This window comes from Columba livia, chromosome 3 (assembly GCF_036013475.1).
Source record: "Columba livia isolate bColLiv1 breed racing homer chromosome 3, bColLiv1.pat.W.v2, whole genome shotgun sequence".
Classification (NCBI taxonomy): domain Eukaryota; kingdom Metazoa; phylum Chordata; class Aves; order Columbiformes; family Columbidae; genus Columba; species Columba livia.
The window spans coordinates 77414369-77436065 of record NC_088604.1 but is presented as its reverse complement, the minus strand read 5'-3'; the positions used below and the strand labels follow the sequence as shown (position 1 = coordinate 77436065).

Genomic DNA, 21697 nt, shown 5'->3' with positions numbered 1-21697 from the left:
ATGTTCCCTGAAGTTTGCTTTAATAAGTTGCTATTTAATGGCATTTAGACCAAGAAAAGCAAAATAATTTGTATTTTATAGTGAGCTGCAAGCCACTCAATATGATCCATTATAGCACAGATTGTCTTAGGAGATGCTTCACATCAGCCATGTTGTTCCAGCGCTGAATGCAATTCATGTACCCAATAAATAATTACGCAAAAGCACATTATAGCAGTACTTTACTGACTAGCACAATACAGTTAGAATAAATACATAGTATCTCGCAATCCAATACCCAGTATTTTGCAATCCAATACCCAGAAGCTTGTCATTTACAGCCCATCAATAATGAATTACTTTCTACATAAGCACTGATCTTTAGTGTATATGCATGAGTAATAACTTCATTTCTCACACAGACAGCCTTTAGAAGACTTATTTTTTTTTCTCTGCAATAACTCATAAAATAAAGTGTACATTTCTAGAAAAATCTCTTTCACATTAAATATCCCTAGACTTTGGGATTTAAAACTAATATGCTGAACTGGCTTCATCAAGTATTTTAAGCTGTTACCTCATTGTACAATTGCCTTTCACAAGAAGTACTGATTTAAGATAAGCCAATGCAAGTTGCAATGAGGGAAATTCTGGCTAGATAAGAGACAAAACATTTCACAGCAAGAGTGGTGACATGCAGGATGCCTAGCAAGGCTCAAAATCTCCATCCTTGAAGATATGCAAAACTCAGACAGATAGGGCCCTGAGCAAGCTGATCGCACTTGGGAATTGCGGCTGGGCTTTGAGCAGGGTTTTGACAAGATGACCTCCTAAATTATTCTATAATTGTGGGACAATGAAGGGGATGCCCATAGGTACATGGGAAGTATATACACACCAGATGTCTTACTTTCTGCTTTTTCATCTTACAGAAAGATAGAAGAGAACATGACTGGATGCAGACATAAGATCACTGTACGTACGGTATGATGGACTGCACAGCTTGAAAAGGAAGACACTCATGACTCTGTTCAGTTTAACAGTGACCTTAATTTGCATTGTTAATTAACCACAACCATTGTAGAAGGATATTATTCCCCTCAGCCCTTCTGGATATATAGCCTGCCCTCAAAGCATAAAGTGGCATGGAACCCATGCTGGAAATGTGCCTGCTGACCATCACACAAGCACAGCCCTGGGGATGCTTTCAGCCACCCAAAGCAGCAAGTGGTTTGGGGGGAAGAGATTTGAGAACTAAAGGCAAGAAAGGAGGCAGATGATAAAGTCAAGTGGTTGAGTCACACAGCTGAACTGGAGATTTCAGTCTGTGATCCCAAGGCAGCTTGTACATTTTTCAATAAAGCAGCAGGCACAGGATATACAAACTTGAGCAGATTCTGAATGGGATTTACCAGACCAAGAAGCCACATCATGTAAAGAGAACACCTACAAGGTGTTTTTAATTCAGAAAGAGATATCATCTCCTGCGGGGAGAAGTTGCTGAATAGGCAGTGGTACCTTGCTGTTTTGAAAGGCTGCATCAGCCAGCTTGTGAGACATTCCTGCCACTTTGCTTTTAAGTTGGGAAGAGAAGGCAAAAAAAAAAATAAATAAATCTAGCACTTCATCAATGGACATTTGTCGACTCCCTCAACAACTGTGACCACCAGGTCTCTCTCTCATGTCAGCTGAGTGTTACAACTATTAATCCTCTCCACTGTCACTCTTCCTGCACCTGATCTCTTGCCTGTTAGCCTTCTGGCCTTTTCACATATTTCTGCTTTTGCATTCCTGTATACATTTAGGCCCAGCTTAAGAACTGTGATGAAGCATACTCCCTGCCAGGACACTGAAATCCTTGGCAGGTAAGAGCTTGCTCTGAGACTGTAGGCTCAGATTCAGACAGGCTGCAGATGACCTAAACGTAGAGCTTGCACTTCCTGAACCACGGACTCTCGCCACCACATGACCATGCCATAGGTGGGCATCTACACCACTGCCATTAATTCTGGTCAGAAAAGGTTTTTGAATTTGACAAGAGCACACAACTACAAACTGACATAGGAGATTTAAACTGTTCCCGAAGACTGTCACAGATGCCTGCTTAAGTGTGCTTACTTGTGCAGCCCAAAACAGCATTTATTTGTCCCCACTTGCAACAGGGGAACTGCAGCTATGGTAAAGAGAGTGTAAGCACTTGATCATGGGCCCTGGTGACACAAGGTTTGATCAACAAACAAAACTAAAACAGGAAAGTTCCATTCAACGCATCTTGTAAAAATGAACAGAAAGGAAAGAAATTAATTCTAAATCTTCATGAAAGTTCTGAACCCAGTTCAAATAATGAATGCCTGTATTCCCTCAATTGACTGTGTTATTCATGGTGCTGATGAGTGAAGAAATGGGAGCAAGTTCCTCCAGAGTCAATACTAATTTAACTCACCTTTAAAAAAATTCCCAAAAAGTGCAACTCAAGTGTTGCATCAGCAATGTGAGAGAAAAAAAAATAAATCTGAATATTCTTTAGTAAGCAAATCCTAAACTAAGAGAAAACTCACATCAAAGCACAAGTTCTCAGACAGACTGCTTGAGACCTTTTATTCCTCAATCACAGAAACACAGGTGTAAGATCACAGAATCACAGAATACCATTAAAACAAAATAAACTTAATTTCTATAACCTTATTTAAAACTTTAAACAAACCTCAAAAGAGAGGAATATGTCCTCTATGAAAGGTTCTGCTGACTTTTAAAAAAGTGTATAAATTAGCACACATGAGCACCAATTTCTCATGAATGTTAATATAACCAGACTAAATCCAATAAACCCGAAGGGAGAAAAAAATGCAAGCAACACAGTTATTGCTTATCTGGAAGAAATGCAAGTTAGGACAAACAGGAATTTTATTTTGTTCTGGTGCAGCAGTAGCACTTTCAAAGTTCCATCATCAACGTCCCATTGACTGCCAGTACAGTTTAGGCCCTGAAGCACTTCTATTGCTTTTGTAAATAAAGATGCGGTTATTTCCAAAAGGTTACCAAGAGTAGCTACTTTTCCATTTAAAGGAACCATACGCTGTGCATTTAACTGTAGGTGTCCCAAAAGTCTCCACACTATATCCCTATATCCGCTACCTCAAGTCCACTGACTCATCACATTGGACTTCATTACAATTGCAAGTTCACTGAAGCAAGAAGCATCTCAAATATTTATTTGGATGGTGCCTGGTACACACTTTCAGGCTGTGAGAAATAAGTTATAATTACTGTTTTACCAAAATGGAGAAAAAAATCCACCAGTTAACAAGAAATAAGTGAAACTGGTGATAGGTATGAACAGCTGATGGATACACATTGTTTCTCTAGGTGGCTTTTTACCATTAGAACTATTAAGTGCAAGACCTTCAAATAACTTCAAAGTCTTCCTTCCTGAGCAAGTATATTAATATTAGAACTTCATCTGTTCTTAGAAAATTTTAAAGTGTCTGAATCCAGCTAATTAGCTGGCACAATTACATAGAAAACTACTGACAGTCAGTTCAACAGTACACTGGGAAAATACAAGACTCTACATCACTGACAACATATTGAAATTTCGATACCTCTTTATTGTCCCTGGAAGATCCAGACTGAACGGAATTTGGTCAGAGGATGCTAAAGTGTCATCCACAGCCTTGCTTATTTCCTGTAGTTCTCTCAAAGAAATGCAGCCAAGTAAAGCCATCAGTTCACAGTCTTGTGACTGAATAAGCCTGTCTTGCTCTTCAATTTCTCTTCTGAGCTGTTGATCTTTTGCTTCTAATATGGTTAGTCTCGCTCGGAGGTCTTCAGTTTCTTTCTGCAGAGAACAGAAAATGGAGTTTACTCTGAACCCTGTTAGATAAACTCCCCTGCCCCTAGAAAAATGCAGTACAAGTCTCGGAAGCGGCATGAATTAAGGTTGTCCAATTAAGCACAACATAAAATGAGAAGACATTATTTTGCTGACATACAAAAATTCTTAGGTTTGTTGTATTTAGAAACTAGTGCTTCCACAGTCGGAAACTCCCCACCTCCATTTCAACACCACATTTCAGGTTCCTTTTTCCAACACCAACTCTCAGCCGCCTTTTACCTTTAAAACACATGGGTATTTCCCAAGTTAAAAACTTCCCCCTTGCCCTCTCCCCACCCCACCTCCACCCCCCCCCCCCCAAAAAAAAACAACAAAACACAAACCACACCACACCAGAAAAACAACACCGCAGTCAACAATGACAGCAAACACTCTTGTTACAGACTGGCAGCTAAAGTGATCAACCATCTAATGTCCCTGCAATGGTTCCTCTAGGTTTCCAACCCAACATCAGGCACAGGATGCAAGTGGTAAATCACTGACTGTCTGGCCAGTCCTTTTGATTATTAATATCTAATTTTAATTAAAAGCACAAAATCCTTCCCTTGACTTAAAATAACCAAAGCTTCAACCTCAGTTGCACTTATCTTGCCAGAGGTTCAAAGCCTATGCTTTAAAATACTGATGTTTCTTTCAAAAGCATTTTCTAATTTTTAGTTGAAAACTCAACAGGTACCTTGCACCCAAGGAATGAGCACCTCATGAAGGAGTCTAGGTTGCAGAGTTAATAAAGCTATTTAATATACTGCCCTTGGCTCATTTGTCCCAGAACTTGAAAAGTGAGTTTAAAAAAAAGAGAAAAGAAAGAAAACAAACACAAAACAAAACAAACAAAAAAAAAAACCTAAAGGAGAACTACTTGCTATCAAAGTAGTTGAATGCCATACTGGAGAATTTGATTCTACATTTTTTACAGTGTCAATGTTTAAAGCACATTTTGAGCCACATATTGAATGTTTACCATTTTCCATACAACCAACAACAGAGGTCTGTCAAGTACTATCTATAGACTCTCAACATAAATCATAGCATATAATTCCATGCTCTGACCACATTCAGTCCAGCTAAAAATAAAAATTTATTTTAAAATAATAATAATTAACCCCCCCACACACACACCTTTTTCATGTAAATAACTAGGCATTACAAAACTGACATTAGACCATTAGGCACGACCATATTGCTTTTTAGAGTAATTCACTGCTTCACCCTCTATCTGTTAAATGGCAATAAGAATATCTCTTCACCCAAAGTGATGTTATGGAGATAAAATTAAATGGTTTTGAATCACTCAGATGCCATGTTGATTAATGCTGTAAAAAGAGCCCACTCGTAAATTAATAAATCTGCATCCAAAAGAGGGTTTGAGTGGCATATGGTAAAAGAGTTCTGGGGCCGAATACCAAGTAATTAAGATTAAAACAGTATTCTGAATAGCTGAACAAGCATTTTCCATCTTCAGCAATGTAGGAGAGAGATATCGAGGGGAAAAAAAAAAAATGGCATGCTCATACAATTAAAGATTCTCATAAAACATACATACTATGCACAGATAAGTGACTTCACCGCTTCTTTGCTTTTTGAGTGCTTCACTTTGAAAGCTTAACATTTTTTTAATGTTCTTAATGTAATTTAAGTTTACTTCACTAATGCTCATTTTGTTAACAAACATTTTCAGGTTTGCTGCACCGCAACAAGCTCCCTGAGCATCACTTAAAAAAAGAAACGGTCCTTGCATGTTGAAAGGTTGACTGGCTCAGAATTTTCAATTTATATTAGAGCTGTGCACTACATTCGTCAAATATTTTCCTCCTTTTTTGGTTTTAGATTTAGTGACAAGAGAACACAGTGGCCCGTGTTTCAACCCACAGGCATTTGCCAAGGACGAAAAGGTCAGCAGGCCAAAAACATCAGTTTTGTTTCTTTCAATCTCAAATTAGGCTTTTAGTACGCACAAAGGACAATTCTGTCTCTGTATTACTGGTTTGGGAACACTGCCAAAATCTTAATAGGCCCTACTTAATACAAAGACCTCCATATTCTGTGAAAATGTAGTAATTGCAATCACTGCAATAAAGGAACCTACATGGGAACAGAAAGGGAGATGAACAGAATTTGGTTTTATAAACACACTTTTACTACTGAAATGTTTTTACAACATAAATAGATAGCAGAAGCACACAATCTGCTTTCATAGAGACAAAGCTGTTCTGCTCAGGAATAGCTCACACGTATTCTTGGGAGAATGGAAATTTTAGTCAGTAAACTGGAATTCTCCCGCATTCTTCTCCAGAAATGCTAAGAAGCCTTTAATGTGCTCTTGGTCAGCCTCCAGGGACAGATAAAAAGGACTTAAAGTCTTAGCATGGAGCAACATATGATATTCAGCTCACTAAACATAAGCTGGAGTCTTATTCTGTGGATTGGAGTTTAAGCTGAGATTTCTAACACAATGGCAAATCAAGTACTGATTGTCAACCTCCAGCTTCACTTATGGGCTAGTGTTCTCCAGGAAGCGTAGATTGCAGTAGAAACATTAATAAGGTAAATTTTAGATACTGTCACAGGCTTTCAAATCCCTCAAGACAAATGTGGAACCAACAGGAGAGAGAGTAGAAGGAAAATGAAAGTCAGTGAAGGGCTGAGGAAAAAATAAGTCATAACAATGACTTCAGATCATGTGAGATTTTGGGCAGGAGCAATCCTTAAGAGATGCTGGAAACCACCAAACGTTAGAGGTGAGGCTTCTCCAGAAGCTCAAATTCATTATAATTTTGATCAAATGCTCATAAATTTTGTGCTTGTACAATGATGTGTTTAATTTGTCTCTAGTATAACTACATAGAAATAAAGATTCACCTGGAGCACATATAAGATCATTAACTGGCTTGGAGTCTTAAGTACAGGAGTTTTCACGTGAATATCCTGAGGTGACTGCCTGGATGTTTAGATTATCAAAAATAGTTTTCTGAACACTGAATGTTGAACTACACTATGTCTCCTCTTAAATGTTGATGAAATAAATCTAAACAATACAAAGGCAATGTCTAGGATATAAAAGACATTTCTTCACCTAAGATTTTGCAATGGCCATTTAAGATGCTTTTCTGTATTTCTTTCTGAGTTTTATAGATACATTTCTGTGTACATAAACACACAGATGATTATACTATCAGATCCATCAAAGGAAGAAAAGTATCAAAAATAATGAGATTTCAAGACAAGACCACAAAAGAAGAAAACCAGACCTATTAGCTCTCCAAGGTGTCATATTGCCAAATGTGATCACCCAGGCTGAAAAGGAGGTAGAACAAAGACTTGTACTAGACAGTAAACTGAGATTTTTGAAGGACAGTGAAAAGAAAGAGCTAAATTTTGCTTAAAAGGCTCACAGATTTCAAATTGGAGAGAAGCCATCTTAAAAACATTCCATTTGCCAAATTACCACATTGTGACATCACGTGTCACTGTACAGTTATTGTTGGCAAATGCTGACTGCTCCATGATGATTCCTTCATCCTTATAAAATGCATCAATCATCTTTCAGGAACAAAAGCTGGGAAATCATGTATTTCTAGTCAATGCTAACCAGAAACGGATGGAAACTTTTTGTCTTTGAATCAAAACTTCTGAAGAGCAGAGAAATATTAAAATGGCAAATTAGAACATAAAGAGCACACTTAAAAAGATAATGAGGGAAGTTAAAAGCACAAACACAAGCCACCGAGCCTCCCAGTTCTGCTTCACTGTAATGAGATTAACACAACTCCTGTGGCTGCCATCTCCAATCATCACTTAGATTATCAACTGGACTACAGCCAAGGCTATAATTGCTGCACAGAAGCAAAGTCACTATTAGAATAAATTTATTTAATTCTGTGTGACAGCTTACAAGCTTTCCCCCCACAGCACTGTTTTTATAGGCAACTTTGCAGTCCTGTTACCTGCAACCATTTCTTTTCTTGAAAAAGCTGGTTTCGTTTCGTGGCTGAAACCTGCATTCTCTCCTGGTAAGCGGATCTCAAAAGTTTATGTTCGTTTTCATGCCAAAGCTGTGTTGCTTCATGTCTAACCATTAGGAGGAAAAAAAAAAAAAAAGGTTAAAAATTAGAATTATCACTGAGTATCAATGTCTCAAAGATTAAGTAGATCAGAATGCTACAATGTTACCTTCAGAGTCATAACACTCCATCACCAGAACGATTACATGATTACACTGTAAACGGATACAGTTAGAGAACAAGAGATTTTTCCTTGGCATATCTTCCTCTATTACCTCAAACATTTACACTGTTTTTGCAACACACTGAAGAAGGAAAAAGGAAAACTTGTAGAGCTTCAGGCTTCCCCCAGATTTTTCATATTTCAGAAATTTATCCATCACTGCCTTGAAAGAGACAAAACTAAGGCATGTCATTTCTATCAATACAGGAAAGGAAAGAAAAAAAAAAAAAAAAAAAAAAAATCACTCTCAGACAGAAGTTTAGAAATTTGCCAAAGCCATTTTTGCAGCTTCTGTCAGCTTTAAGAGATTACATTTAGAGATCATCTGGAGTGTTTGCTCCACAATGCCAAATCTTACTTCGCCCTTGCATAGCAAGTTCTTTCCAAATCACAGTCAGTGGGATTCCTCACAGTGGTCGGTACAACCCTCAGCTGTAAATCTCCGCATGATTGGACCCCAAGGTAATCAGTGCATTACATTAAGTGTCAAGTCTATAATCAGCCTCTCAAAATGCACCTGCAAACAATGCAAACTGATTTTGTCCTGCATGTTTCTGCATAAGGACATGTGAGCTTACAAGGCCAACTGCATTTCTGTCCATCTCTAGAGACAAGTTGGTGCATTTCCACATAAAGGATACAGATGCTATTCAATATCTTATTTTAAAAAAGCACTGTCTCAAACAAAGCATGTGTTCGAAGCATGATTTCCCACTGTAATCTTGCAAAGCAAACACGTCCATGCCACATACAAAACATGCATCACAAGTCTGGTTTAGGCATGATTAATCACACAATTACGATCTCCATGCACAGCTGTTTAATAAGTGTGTAGAACAAGAGGTTCCCATCTCTTCTACAGGACCATCAGAAGACACACATGCATTACTCCCTCTGTGGGCTTAAGAATGTACTGAAAAAGCAAAATAAATCCTGGAACTAAAACAGATAGTATTAATACTCCCAACAAAATAAACACAAAGACAGTGTAACTGTGTTTCTGTAATAACAACACAGATCAAATAGACACCTGTGTCAGGAGGTGCTAGGCCATCACTACATATGTGCTTCACAATCATTATAGGTTGCTGCAGCTCCACCCAACCAGACTGCCCAGCAGCTCTGAAGCCGCCTTCTTTTAGCAAGGCTGTGTCTTTCTGAGAGCTATATGTAATAGAAGCTCCTGAGTAGCTGGTGAAAACTTTGGAAACATTCCACGACAAACATGGGTTATTCTCAGAACCTCCTTGGAAATCCCATGTATTAATACATGGGATCTGTCTACTTGGTACCAAGGAAACAGAAACAAGATCTCTCTGATCAAACCAAATGTGGGTGATTGCACAAACACAGCATTGTTCCTAAGCTAAACATAACCAAACCTGGCTCCTACCACCTGCCGCAAATATCCTGTGTTGACACCAAATGCATTCACCTAAAAATTCACCTCATAATTTAAGTCAAACAAAACTGGGGTATGAACTCCAGCCTCATGTAGTAGAAAAATATTCTGCTATGCACACTTTTCATTTAAAAAGTTCTTTATTTGCAAAAAGATGCGACTGGTTTAACTACATTAAAACTGCAATGATTTAGTCTTCTGTGGCTAGTCTGATTGTATTTTTAATTTTCCAGGTCAAAAAAGAAATCTTGGGTATATTGGGTTTTTTCCTGATTCAAAATGAAGATAAAAACTGAAGCCTACAAGTTTCCCTTGAAGAAGTGGTTATGTTTCCCACCCTGTACTGCTTAAAAATACTATTGGAACAGAAAGATTTTAAACATCCATTGAAGACCAAGTGTATCCTTTTGCTGCATCAAGAAGAGAGTCAGACCACAGTCAAAGCAGTGTGAAAAGCTACAAGAATCAAGTAAGAAAAAGAATGGGTGTCACAACAACAGTCAAAGTCAAGCTCAAAAAAGGAATGTGCACAAGACAGAAAAATGAAGAAGATATTCATCTGACCCTGAAGAATGGCACTGCTCTCAGATCTGTGCAAAGAGGAGAGTTACAGATATAATCATCTGAGGGACAGGAACCTTTCATAAATGTATGTGTTTTATGAGACATATATTTTATATATGAAAATACATTATATATACATAAGCAGACTATTTATATTTATATTTATATAAATATAAATATAAATATATATTTATATTTTATATATTTATATTTATATTTATATTTATATAAATGCAAATACAAATATAAATATAAATATAAATATATTATATATAAATAAACAGACAAGGATGCTTTAGTGACATAGTTTCTACAACACTAAGACAACACTATCACTAAAACCAAAATCTTTATTACAAATTAATGCATAGATCAAATGTGTATTAATGACAAAACACAGAATGTTGTAATCTTTAAGGAACAGTAAAACAGCCTCTTAGGGCCTCAGGAGGTAGAAGGAAACAGCCCTGAAGAAGTGAAGTTTGTTTTAAACCTGCATCATTACTAAATACTACAAATAGAGGCTAAAATATCCTTAAAAGTCTCAAATTTCACAATAAAATCCTATTGTCTGTACTGATTTTATATGATCTTCATGTCTGTCAAAAATTACACCCAAATGTACACTGCATCCTTTACATGTACAAGGTGCCAGAAAACAAAAGGTTTTTCCTTCTTTCATTTGTGCTATTATATTTGAGAATAGCTTCCAATACCTATGAAGAATTCTTACTTCTAACAACATTAACCAGTGACACAGCTGAAGACAAACCTAGAAGCAGAGACAAGTTTTGCTTCCTAAGCTAACTACCTCCCTTGGGTCACCCAACATATCTCACATTCCCCCAATCTTTGAAGATTTTAATCCCTTCAAGAGAAGGCTGAGAATTTATTTTTGTTACTTCGTACAGCGCTGAGCACATTACTGCCACCCAACAAAAGATGCATAAAAGGAAGCTCCAAAAGAATCTGCTTTTAGTTTATATTTAAATATCCTTTCATTGCCTGAAAAGGAGCATCAGAATTAACTCCATGGGGAACTGTTTCTCAAGCTGCCTTGCTGTTGTATGCTCAAGCTGACGTGTCAAGGATTCAGTCTCATTCCCAGTCGACATCAGTGAGAAAAGTTCCATTTAACTCACCAGTTCATCACAATCAATGTTTTTGAGGGCAATTCTGAAAGAATTGAAGAAAGAAAAAAAGGGGGGTTTCTATAAACAAGCTCCAAGCTGATATATTAGAAGGTCCTTAAAACTCTTATTAAAATGGTTCAAAATTTATTCTTAAATTGTATTCTGTATTTTGAGGAAAACACAAGCATCATTTTACATAATAAGAAGTGAACAAACTTACCGATGTTCAGCAGCCCAGTGCAATGCTGCTTGAACTTGGGTAATGAACCTACGCAAAAAACTGCTAACTGAAGGATGCCTTGAAGGAAGCTGAAATTTTAAAGAATTCTTCTCTTTCTCCAGTTCTTCCAGTTTCCGTCTAAATTTATCAGCTAGAAAATAAAACAAAACAAAGCAAAAGTTACTTAAAAGACAAAAAGGTTCCATTTTACCTGAAGAAGAAAAAAGGTCAATCAACAAGAAGTCAAATCCACCTCAGAGACAGTTGTTTCCCTTTTGATAAAATATATGTCTGTTTTGCTCAAGGATGAAGTACTAAGACTACAATGGAAACTATCGGATAACCAGGATGTTAAGCTACTTTCTTCTATGACAAGGACAAATCTGAAGGCTTCCCAGCATTTTCTGAGTTTTAATTGGTGAGGTTCCAAAGAACTGACTCAAAGTTATCATCTGTGCTCTTTTCTTTTCAAACTGTTACTCTAGGAAAAGCTAAGAAAACACGTACTCTTCACAATTCCAGTTTTAAGACAATCTTAGATGGTAGTCACACACTTAAAGTCTGACATTTTATAAAACTTCATTGTAATTAGCTCAAGAACTAAAGAATCACAGACAATATCTCAGCAATATATTTCAGCAGAAAAATCCATGCGCAATTATAGTAATTAAAGAGTTCTCTCATTCCAGGCTCTCCTGCATTAGGCTTACTTTATCATCCAACAAAATTATTTACTTTCAACTTCAAAATATAACAACCGTCCTAAAGAGATTGCTTTGACTCTATCATAACTATAGATTTCTTAAACACTTTTCTGTATAAATCAGTTGTTATTTTTTTGCTGTTTCTCTGTAGAAAACAAAGGAATGCAGTTCCAATTACAAAATATTATTTCCGGTACGTATATTCTCCATAGTGCCAGTGTACTGGCAAAATCACACAAACAACAGAGAAGAAGTCTGGCTGGTCCAAGACAGAATACCTTTTATCAATACATGACTAAAATCAGAGAGTTTTGAGCTAGCCAACAAATGGAAAACCTTCACAGTTCAGTACTTTCCTCATGACCTTGCTGTCTACAATTTTGCATGATTAGTGTTCCTTTCCTTCTAACATTTTCAATACAACATGTTACCATCAGAATAACATCCATCTGTGCGGTCTTTTCACTGCTTATTTTCTTTCTTTATCCTCAAAGGGGTTTTAAGAAAACAGGTTGTTTACATTTGCCAGTTTAGTGAAATTATTCATTTTTACAATGATCTATCAATAATATTGATCTCCCTTCTGCTTTTGTGAGGACGGGGTAGAATGAAGACACAAAATGTACTAGATCTTCTCACTAGGCAAACAGACCCTTCCAAGGTAGTTAAACTCATTTTGTTGTTGTTAATTATTAGGGCACAAAACGCTGCCAGAAGGCTCTAGCTGAAATGATTACCACTCAAGTTACTGCAGGGTCCAGGCCTTGCCCCAATAGCCACATATACACGTGCATGTACTCTTCCTGCAAAGGAGAAACACTTTTTCAGCAGTGGAGGTGAACCACATCTGCAAGGAGTTTCTCAGGGACCACAGATGAACAGATGTATCCCTTCCCTGTCACCACAAGGAAAATAGAATTTGGGCCCAGATGAGACTTCCAAACCCATACTTTGACCAGAAAAAACATATCAGAATTCACATTTCTAGTGGAATTTCGAACACAGCCACTGTTACAACAGAAAACTAAGTGTTGGATTGTGACCAATGACCACTGAATGACAAAACACATGAAAACACCTCCTTTTACTCAAACCATTCACTCTCAAGCTTCCTGCATTACCAAAGCAGGAGTTGTGGCAATTCTCTACAGCCGTTCAACAAGGTTGTCATTGTTCTTTGACATAATTATGCTCTCTCTGTGTTTGTGTGTCCAGTTGTTTCACCGTTCCAGTCCTACCCATCCTGGCCCTAGAAACAAGCTATTTTGAGAAGGAAAGCAGATGAGGGGATCCACGTGCCAACTTCAGTCTCTCTCTCAATTTTTGGCTGCATCCTGCTTTCTACATTCCAGTCTACAGAGAATTCAATTAGTTTCTACTAACAGACGTTTCTAAATAATTTGTTTCACTGGCATTTTATAAGTACTATTGCTGGCCATATCTGCTCGTCATCTCTCAGGTCTAAATGATGGTTTGCCCTTTCAGCATTGTGGTTATGGGCTACATCTCAAGACACTCGACCACCACTGAGCTGAACACTGCAGCACTTGGTTTTCACACTTGTCTCCTGGAAAGGTAACCCCTTGGCTTGACCTTGCTGATGTCTACAGTGCATGGAGAGACTAATGCACCTCAGTGCCAGATGCAGAGGAGGGAACCATGCAAATAAGGCTCATCTCAGTCCAGCTTTCAGTGCCGCAACTCAAGAGAGATCTGGATCAAACAGAGGTAATGGAAATGATCACAAGTCAAGAAAATAGGGCACATTAAAAAGACAGCTATAAGTAGAGTTACTCGATCTAGTGGAGACAGAGGCTGAGGGGAGTAACTTCCAGTACTGTTACATATCAGGAAGGTGCAAACAAAGAAGTAATACAATACTTTTCACCTCTCCTCAGAACTTGAGTCCTTAGTAACAAACCTGAGCTGCAGCAAAGGAGATGAGGAAAAACATTAGAGATAGAAAAGCACTAAATGCTTGAGACAGCTAGCACATTATTTCAACATGGAAAGGACCTTCACAGGATCCCAGAGCTCACTGACAGACTGAGACACTGAAAGAAACCACACACCATCTGATACCTCCCTCCATCACACACAAAGCTTAATTCTCTTTACCAGCCCTTTATTTCACTTTATTCTGTTGCTACCAGACACCAAGAGTCAACTCTTAAATTACCCTCCATCTCAATCTGTTACTTTCTGGTGCACTTCAGACATCCCACTCAGTTTAAAGCCAACCTAGGGTACAGGTCTGGAAGATGCTGACTAACTGCTGTTCTCAACTAAACTGACAGCAGTTGGAGAACTGCACTGCCTCCAAAGATCACATTTTGTAACAGCTTTGAGCAAGGGTAGCAATTTCCATAATTTTTAATTGATCATATGAGAACATCTGGCTACCCCTCTACCTTTTACATATTCTGATATTGGTTTTATTCCTTTGAAGAGAGTGGTTTTGTATACTCAGCAAAGATACTGCTACCAATTTTGTAAGAACTGAAAAAGTCCCAGCTTCAGATACAAAGACCTGTGTTCTAGCAGTCTGCCTCCAACCGCACACGGCAACAGGCCTTTAAATAACTGACTAAGAACCAAGGTGTGAGGTGCTCGTTTACCTTGATACTGCTCCTGAACCTTTGACTCTGATGTTTGTCAACTGAAAGACTTCCTAAGCAAGACACTACTCCCAGATCACCTCACTGCTTGGGGGGGTGAGGGGGGACACAGGGAAATCACCAACTGGTGGACATCTATCCACCAGAAACATACCTTTTCTCAGACTATCTATGCTTTTGGTCTCCAAAATATACTATGACCGAGAACTTCAAAATGGAATTATGAAGTACAAACATGTACCCCATGTGGTAATTTTAAACCAAAGGTCTGATGATCTTATAAGGTGTTTCTTTTTTTTTTATTTCTGTAAATAAAACAAAATATTCCTTCTTCACATGCCCTGCACATTAATAACTTAGACATTGCCATGTTCCCATTGTATCACTCATTTTCCAGGACAGACAGAATTGCATTAGCTAAAGCAATGTTACAAAGGCTAGAATGCAAGCAGTCTAATGCAGAGCTTGAATACGTGACTAAAATACAGCTGGAGAACAGACTAGTAAGCAAGGTATCTACAGCCCAATTACTAGCATTGGCCTCCTGCAAAATTGCTTGCAGGAGAACATGTAGGCCAATTAATATACAAATTTGACATGTAAAGACAGGTACTGTGATCAGAAATGAAGGCACTACAAGCAACCACAGTATGCATGTGCTCTTAATTAAGAATAAAATAATTCAGCATTTAACAGTATCAAAGAGATACACAGTAGAAGATATTCCTTGCAAGTCCTAACACCCCAGTTATGTGTGAAAGGGAGCTGCAGATTACATTTGGGCAGTTGAACAGTTAGCCCTTACCATGTGCTGCCTGGTCAGTGGTACAGAGCAAAACCTTTTCTGCCTTCCATTCAGCCCTGCATATGGAAACCAACAAGATAAACCCAGTGCAGAGTACAACTGGACACCCAAGCACAGTTGGCTGGGTAACAAGGCATGGGGCTGGGGACAGACACTGGAAGAGCCTGTTGGAGGGACAGGAGCAGCAGCTGTACCCCAGAGCTGTGCCTGCCCTTCTGACTGCACAGGCCAACAGGAGCACAACCGCAGAGCAAAACAGTTCAGCACTGAGCAACCAACATCTGCAGCTCAGAGGGTCTTACTTCAGACTAGGTTTAGTGTAGCCCCATGGACCAAAGGCCAGTTAGTAGTTGGAGCCCCTCAGGTACACCTCTAGAGCACATCTTCACACTTCGCTCCACCTGAAAGAAAACCAGTCCATGGACTCCAAGACTGCTCCATGATGCAAAAAGAAGTAGGGTAAACGGGACAACTGGGAGATTCCCTTCAAAGGCTCTCACACCTCATCTCAACTAAAATGCTGTTTGAGCCAGGGTATGTGGAATGCTTCCAGCAGTCAGTGGAAAAAGTAGCTCCTGAAAAGGCCAGCAGAGGCTAAAGCTTTCCAGACAAGGCTATAACCCCCTGGTTACCACAGCCAGATGTTCATGTTCAGTTCATAAAAGGCTAGAGTGTAATGGCTCTTGGAGCAAAACAAAAATTAAATTACTCTGCTTACCCAGCACTGAATTTTTTCCATTCCAACCAAAAGGCAACGTTGTGAAATTCAGCACTCCAGCTGTGCTCCTGAACTACCAATACGACCTAGAGGAACAGCTGAGCAAATCAAACTCCTGGCTGCTGAACACCCTTTGGAGTCAGAAGCAACTGCTACAGAATTTACCTCAAAGCAGGACAGCCAAGATCTATAGAGCGCTACAACTCCGTAATTCTTCGTTTTGTGTGCATCCCTCAGTTATTTGGTACTCTTAGTGCAGTTGACAAACCATTCTAACCCCTGCTTTACTCTGCCTAAATACTAGAACAATATTTGCCTCTGATTCTGGTGCTATTTAAATTTAAAAGACTAGTAACCTGAAGAGTACAAGAGAATAGGTCTCCTGCATTCCCAGCCAGATGCAAGGCATCAGAGTAGCCAAAACATATGATGATGACCTGATGTCACATTTAATGCCACAAGGTTCCTCTGCTGCAGGCAACATCAGCTGTCTACCATCTCTCCACTCTTTTTCCTTCCCTAGCAATGAGAGACCAAGTCAGGGAGGAAAGCAAAGGAAATCTGGTATGTGACTGAAATAGACCCTGCAAGAGAAGCAACAGAGAATAGTGTCTGATTTCTTGCAAGGACTGCTGAAGCAGGTGCTCTGCCTCCCAGCAAACTCTGCGTTTTCCCCCACCAGTCCGTATCAGGTACATGCTGGGAAATCGCTGCATCCTTTAAACATATCTAACATTTCAGAATTGAAGGTACTGAATGTCAGTGTTGCAGCAGAGTTGGGAAGTCTGAAAGGTTTCAAAAATACAAGAACAAATACATTTCAGCTGTTATACTTCTTACAAAAGGAGCATGACACATTGGCAGATATTGATTTTCCCCCTCTAATTCATATTGAATTTGAGAGCACTCGTTTAGGCTTTGAACAAAAAGCTAAATTCTGAGAAGTTTCACAGATGCTTCCCCCAAAGCACAACACCAATTTTCCCACCTAGTTTATATTTTAACACTGCACAGTCTGTGCTATATATGAAATTTCTTCCCAGAAGGGCACCAGTGCAAGCCTAATGTGGACTTTCAGCATAAATTTGATCAGTGCCTCTATTTCATAGAACATCCACAGCAGCAACACCACTGACAGATTGTCACTCAGATCTGTAACATGTTCACTGTCTCTCAGTAATAACAGTTAAATGGAGCCATGATTTATGGGTACAAGCCATAGGAGTCAGTAGGTTTTGTGAAGGTGGAGGTACAGTTACTTTCAACATCAGCAGGAAGATTATTAAGGATCCACAAAGCCAGAAAGGTTCTTCTAGCACGCTTCTGGGAATGGCGAGAGCCCAGTGGGAAATGTTGGAGTCCTGACTTGAGTGATTAATCTGTTAAGTTACTTGACCAGTGTTAGAAAAATTTTGCTCTCCCATGTTTCTTTCTCATTATCACCTGACAATGATGTAGGCTGAACTATTCTCACATCTATTCTTCCTGGGCTGAGTTTGAGGCACATCAGGACTATCTGGACAAACCCACGCTAAATTTCCTGTAACATTACTATCCTGCAAGCAAAGTAGTTATTATTTGCCACTATCATCTCACAGAGCAGTCTCCAGTTGTCCTACATCAATAGATTTACAATCAACGAAACAAATGACAGCCAAAATGATAAATGGAGAGAATGAAGTATCAGACATACACTCTGGGTAAAAATTATGTACGATAATTTTAGTGTACCAGAAACAACTTAATCGTCACTGCTTTTAATCAGATGCTTCCAAAAAACATTAAGTTTTTATAGTATTTTTAATAGCAAAGTCTTCGAAAGTAAGAGCTTCATAAGTAATTTACATTACAGCATAAACTAGCCACTTCCACAATCTTCCAAATGCTGTAGTAATGACTTTTTTTAAAAGTGCCTGACATGCTTAAAAGTTGCTGAAATAGTGGGCTGTTTTCTGTGTGTGGCAACGCCTTACTCATCTTTGTAACTGCACTAAAATAAAGGTACAATTCTATACAGTGTCTATGCCATACAGTCCTTATTTTCAGATGTGCTGCTTTTGTAAATTCCTTTGAACAGCACATGGCTTTAAATGCATAGGGACTTTTGGAGACATAATTTCTGTTTTAGTCAAGTCACAATACAAAACAAACAGTGCCCTGTTGACTGCTTGCTTTTCATGTTCTTCCATAAACATCAAATTTCCAATGAAACCACCAAGATGCCTACATTTCTAGTATGACATCACAGTAAAAATAAATTACAATAACATTGAAAGATATATTAAAGAAAAAAACAAGCTGATTGCTGGTGCAATTTCTTTGATATCAACATTATTTTGTAAGCAGTGCTGACAGTACTATCACTACACATGAAATTGTACAGAAATAAAGAAAAACACGTACTGATTCCAGGATGAATCTGCGTTTTTTTAAAAGTAAGGCTATACAGCACAATGGTATAGATCCCTATTCTGAATTAAATTCCACTCTTTAAAAGATCCCTCAAGACAAGGAAGCTAGCAGAAATCAATGCAGAGCTCCTTAGCTTGCAATACAGTTCCTTATTCATTGGAGATAGAGAAAGAGCTTTGGTAAAGGTTTCCAATCAGCACAGTTCACATACATGAACAACTGACAGATATATATTAATGTTGACTGAGGACAATTCAATCCCAGTTCACTGTGTCCTTTTCCTCGCTCCAGGAATCTCTAAGCCAACATCTGCCTTTCTTCACTGCCTCTGAATAAATGCCATGGGTTGATTAGAAGACAGGCCAGTCAATTAACAGTAAAATGATGCAATACTCTACAACTAATTGCATTGTATTGTGAGATACCAGTCATTTTTATAAAGCAAATTCTAAATACTCTGACAAAACACTAAGAAATCTGGTGGACTACATCTGGGATTTTCTAGCCAGGATTTTATGAGTAGAACAACAGTCAGATTATGTTGGTTTTATTTTGTTTTTTTGTACTAGATTCTATTTAAGCACTTATTGTGAATCTAAAGTGTTTTGTTCCAGCTGTCAAACAAAGAAAACACTCCTTTGCTGTTGCCTAACCTGAACATATTGAGAATACCATCCTAAAGCATATAATTTGAAAGATTTATATATATATATATACACACACGTATATATACTATAGAAGTCAAAGTTTTCCACAAAGATTTTTCTTCATACTTTTAAAAGCCATGCTGTAAAAATACACAACAAAGCAGCACAAAGTGTAGGCTAAGAAACATCAACAAGTAGGTGTAGAGTTGCTTTACATTGAAGTTTTGGAGAAAATAACACAGATTTTAAAGCATGGTGTTTATTAAATTGTGGGATTTTCCCTGGAGAATATAATATGTGAAGAAATCAGCGTGTAGCTCTGCTTAAGCCACCAGCTACAGATCAGCACAACAACAAAAATGCAACTAGACAACATGATCTTCCTTTTGTGGCAAGGCACACTGATGAAAAAGTATCAAATGTTCTTTCTTATAGAATAGATATTACACGCAGAGAATTATAGCAACAATATAAATACGTACACACAACCCTAAACTGATTGCTCTGAAAACTGCAGTGGGGAACTCTGCAAGCAAACTTGAAACTTTGCTCAAGAAACAAAAGGTGAAAGAAAAGATAAAGGAAGTCTTCGTGGTAACTGGGCTGAAAACAGTACATCCGTTCATTATGGATGAGTACCTGGATGCCAGAATTCTGCTTTTGGTTAAATAAATAAATATATATTATTTTCCCCTTGCTCCCTGCATTACCCTTCATGAGTTCCAACAATAGTGCTCAATGTTTTCCTGTATTCCAGGTTTTCACTCTCATATTTAGTAGCCTACATAATCTCAAATATATACATCTAATTTCCTCTCTCATTATTCCTTCCTTAACCTCAATGTTCTTCAAGAATTAAAATTTCACCACTAAATTAAGCCGATACTCTTCCTGAGCACTCTGGATCAGTAGATGTAAAACACAAAACCTGAACTGGTAAAGATGCCAGGTTAGTTGAGCCTAGCCACATTTCCAAATCCCACCATCCATCACTGTTCTAGCACTCAGAAGTTATGCTGTTCTACTTTACACCAAAAGGCCATATTGTAAGAAAGCAAGCAATAAGGGAGAACAGTTTACCATGTTTGTAATTTGTTCTCAGATTATTTTGCCTGCTGCAAGTCAAAAATCAATTCACAAATTTTAAAATTTCATAGAATCATAGAATGGTTTGGAAGGGATCTTCAAAGATCTAGTCCAATCTCCCTGCAATCAGCAGGGACATCTTCAACCAGATCAGGTTGCTCAGAGCCACATCCAGCCACATCTTGAATGTCTTCAGGGATGGGGCATCTACCACCTCTCTGGGAAACCTGTTCCAGCATTTGACCACCATCATTGTAAACCATTCCTTCCTTACATCTAGTCAGATCCAGTAATTTTCACCAGATCATGGAATCTGAATTCAATAGCAAAGAAAACCATTTAAACACTGAATGGTTGCTGACTGTTACTATCTGGTGACCTACCTCCTACCTTTCCCTTTGAACTTGGCCTCACAAACCAATGCTCTCTTCTTGACAACTCACAGTCACCCTGACACCCTTAAACACCAGTTTCTCCCCACTCTGTTTCTCTGTCCCTTCATCCTCTTGCCTGCCCACACCCTCCACCTCAGACGAATGTTCGAATAAAGTTAACTTTTGCTGGGGCACAGAGACACAAGGCCACGCAAAATAAAGCTTTTCAGTTATTTGACCTACACATGCTTTATTTGGTTTACATATACAAAATACTAAGCTGTTGCCTGTTTCCTAACTACCATCTTCAACATTGCTTTCCCAAGACTGCTTTTAGTACCAAAACATATATGGGGCAAACACAAAGCAATTTAAATAATTTGGGGCAGTGACAACTGTCAGCGGATGCTGCAACTCTGGAAGAAAATAAAAGTCAAATATAAAAGCTGTAAACCCTTCTTTTTTTTCTTCCCTGGAAACTTTATCTCATGCATACTTTGTCCAATTGACCCCTAACCCCCCAATTTCAAATATTCAATATTTACTGATATTCCCAAAGTAGCAGCAAATTCTGTAAAAAATTCAGTACATTTGTGGGGTTCAGAGCACCACGCAAAATAAACCTATCTGTAGACATGGGTTCTCAAGCTGAACTGGAACAAAGCCGCACCTCACTGCAGCAGCCTCTGAGGAGGCACAAAATCACAGAATCACAGAATGTTAGGGATTGGAAGGGACCTCGAAAGATCATCTAGTCCAATCCCCCTGTCAGAGCAGAAACACCTGGATGAGGTTACACAGGAAGGCATCCAGGCAGGTCTTAAATGCCTCCAGAGTAGGAGACCTCTAGTAGGCACCTCCTCTACTATCAAGTCACTCTTCACAGCAGCAGCTTGGCAGTGGTGCGATGTATTGC

The 21697-nt window shown here is 38.5% G+C and overlaps 1 protein-coding gene across 1 annotated transcript in view; it reads right to left on the bottom strand.

Moving 5' to 3' along the window:
- DISC1 (DISC1 scaffold protein) overlaps positions 1 to 21697 on the bottom strand; it is a 204028-nt gene that overhangs the window by 131165 nt on the left and 51166 nt on the right. Inside the window, exons 4-6 of the mRNA XM_065057750.1 lie at positions 11418 to 11568; positions 7819 to 7942; positions 3582 to 3817 (exon numbers count right to left, since the gene is read on the bottom strand). Coding sequence (XP_064913822.1) covers positions 3582 to 3817; positions 7819 to 7942; positions 11418 to 11568 — 511 coding nt within the window. The remainder of the gene's footprint in view (positions 1 to 3581; positions 3818 to 7818; positions 7943 to 11417; positions 11569 to 21697) is intronic.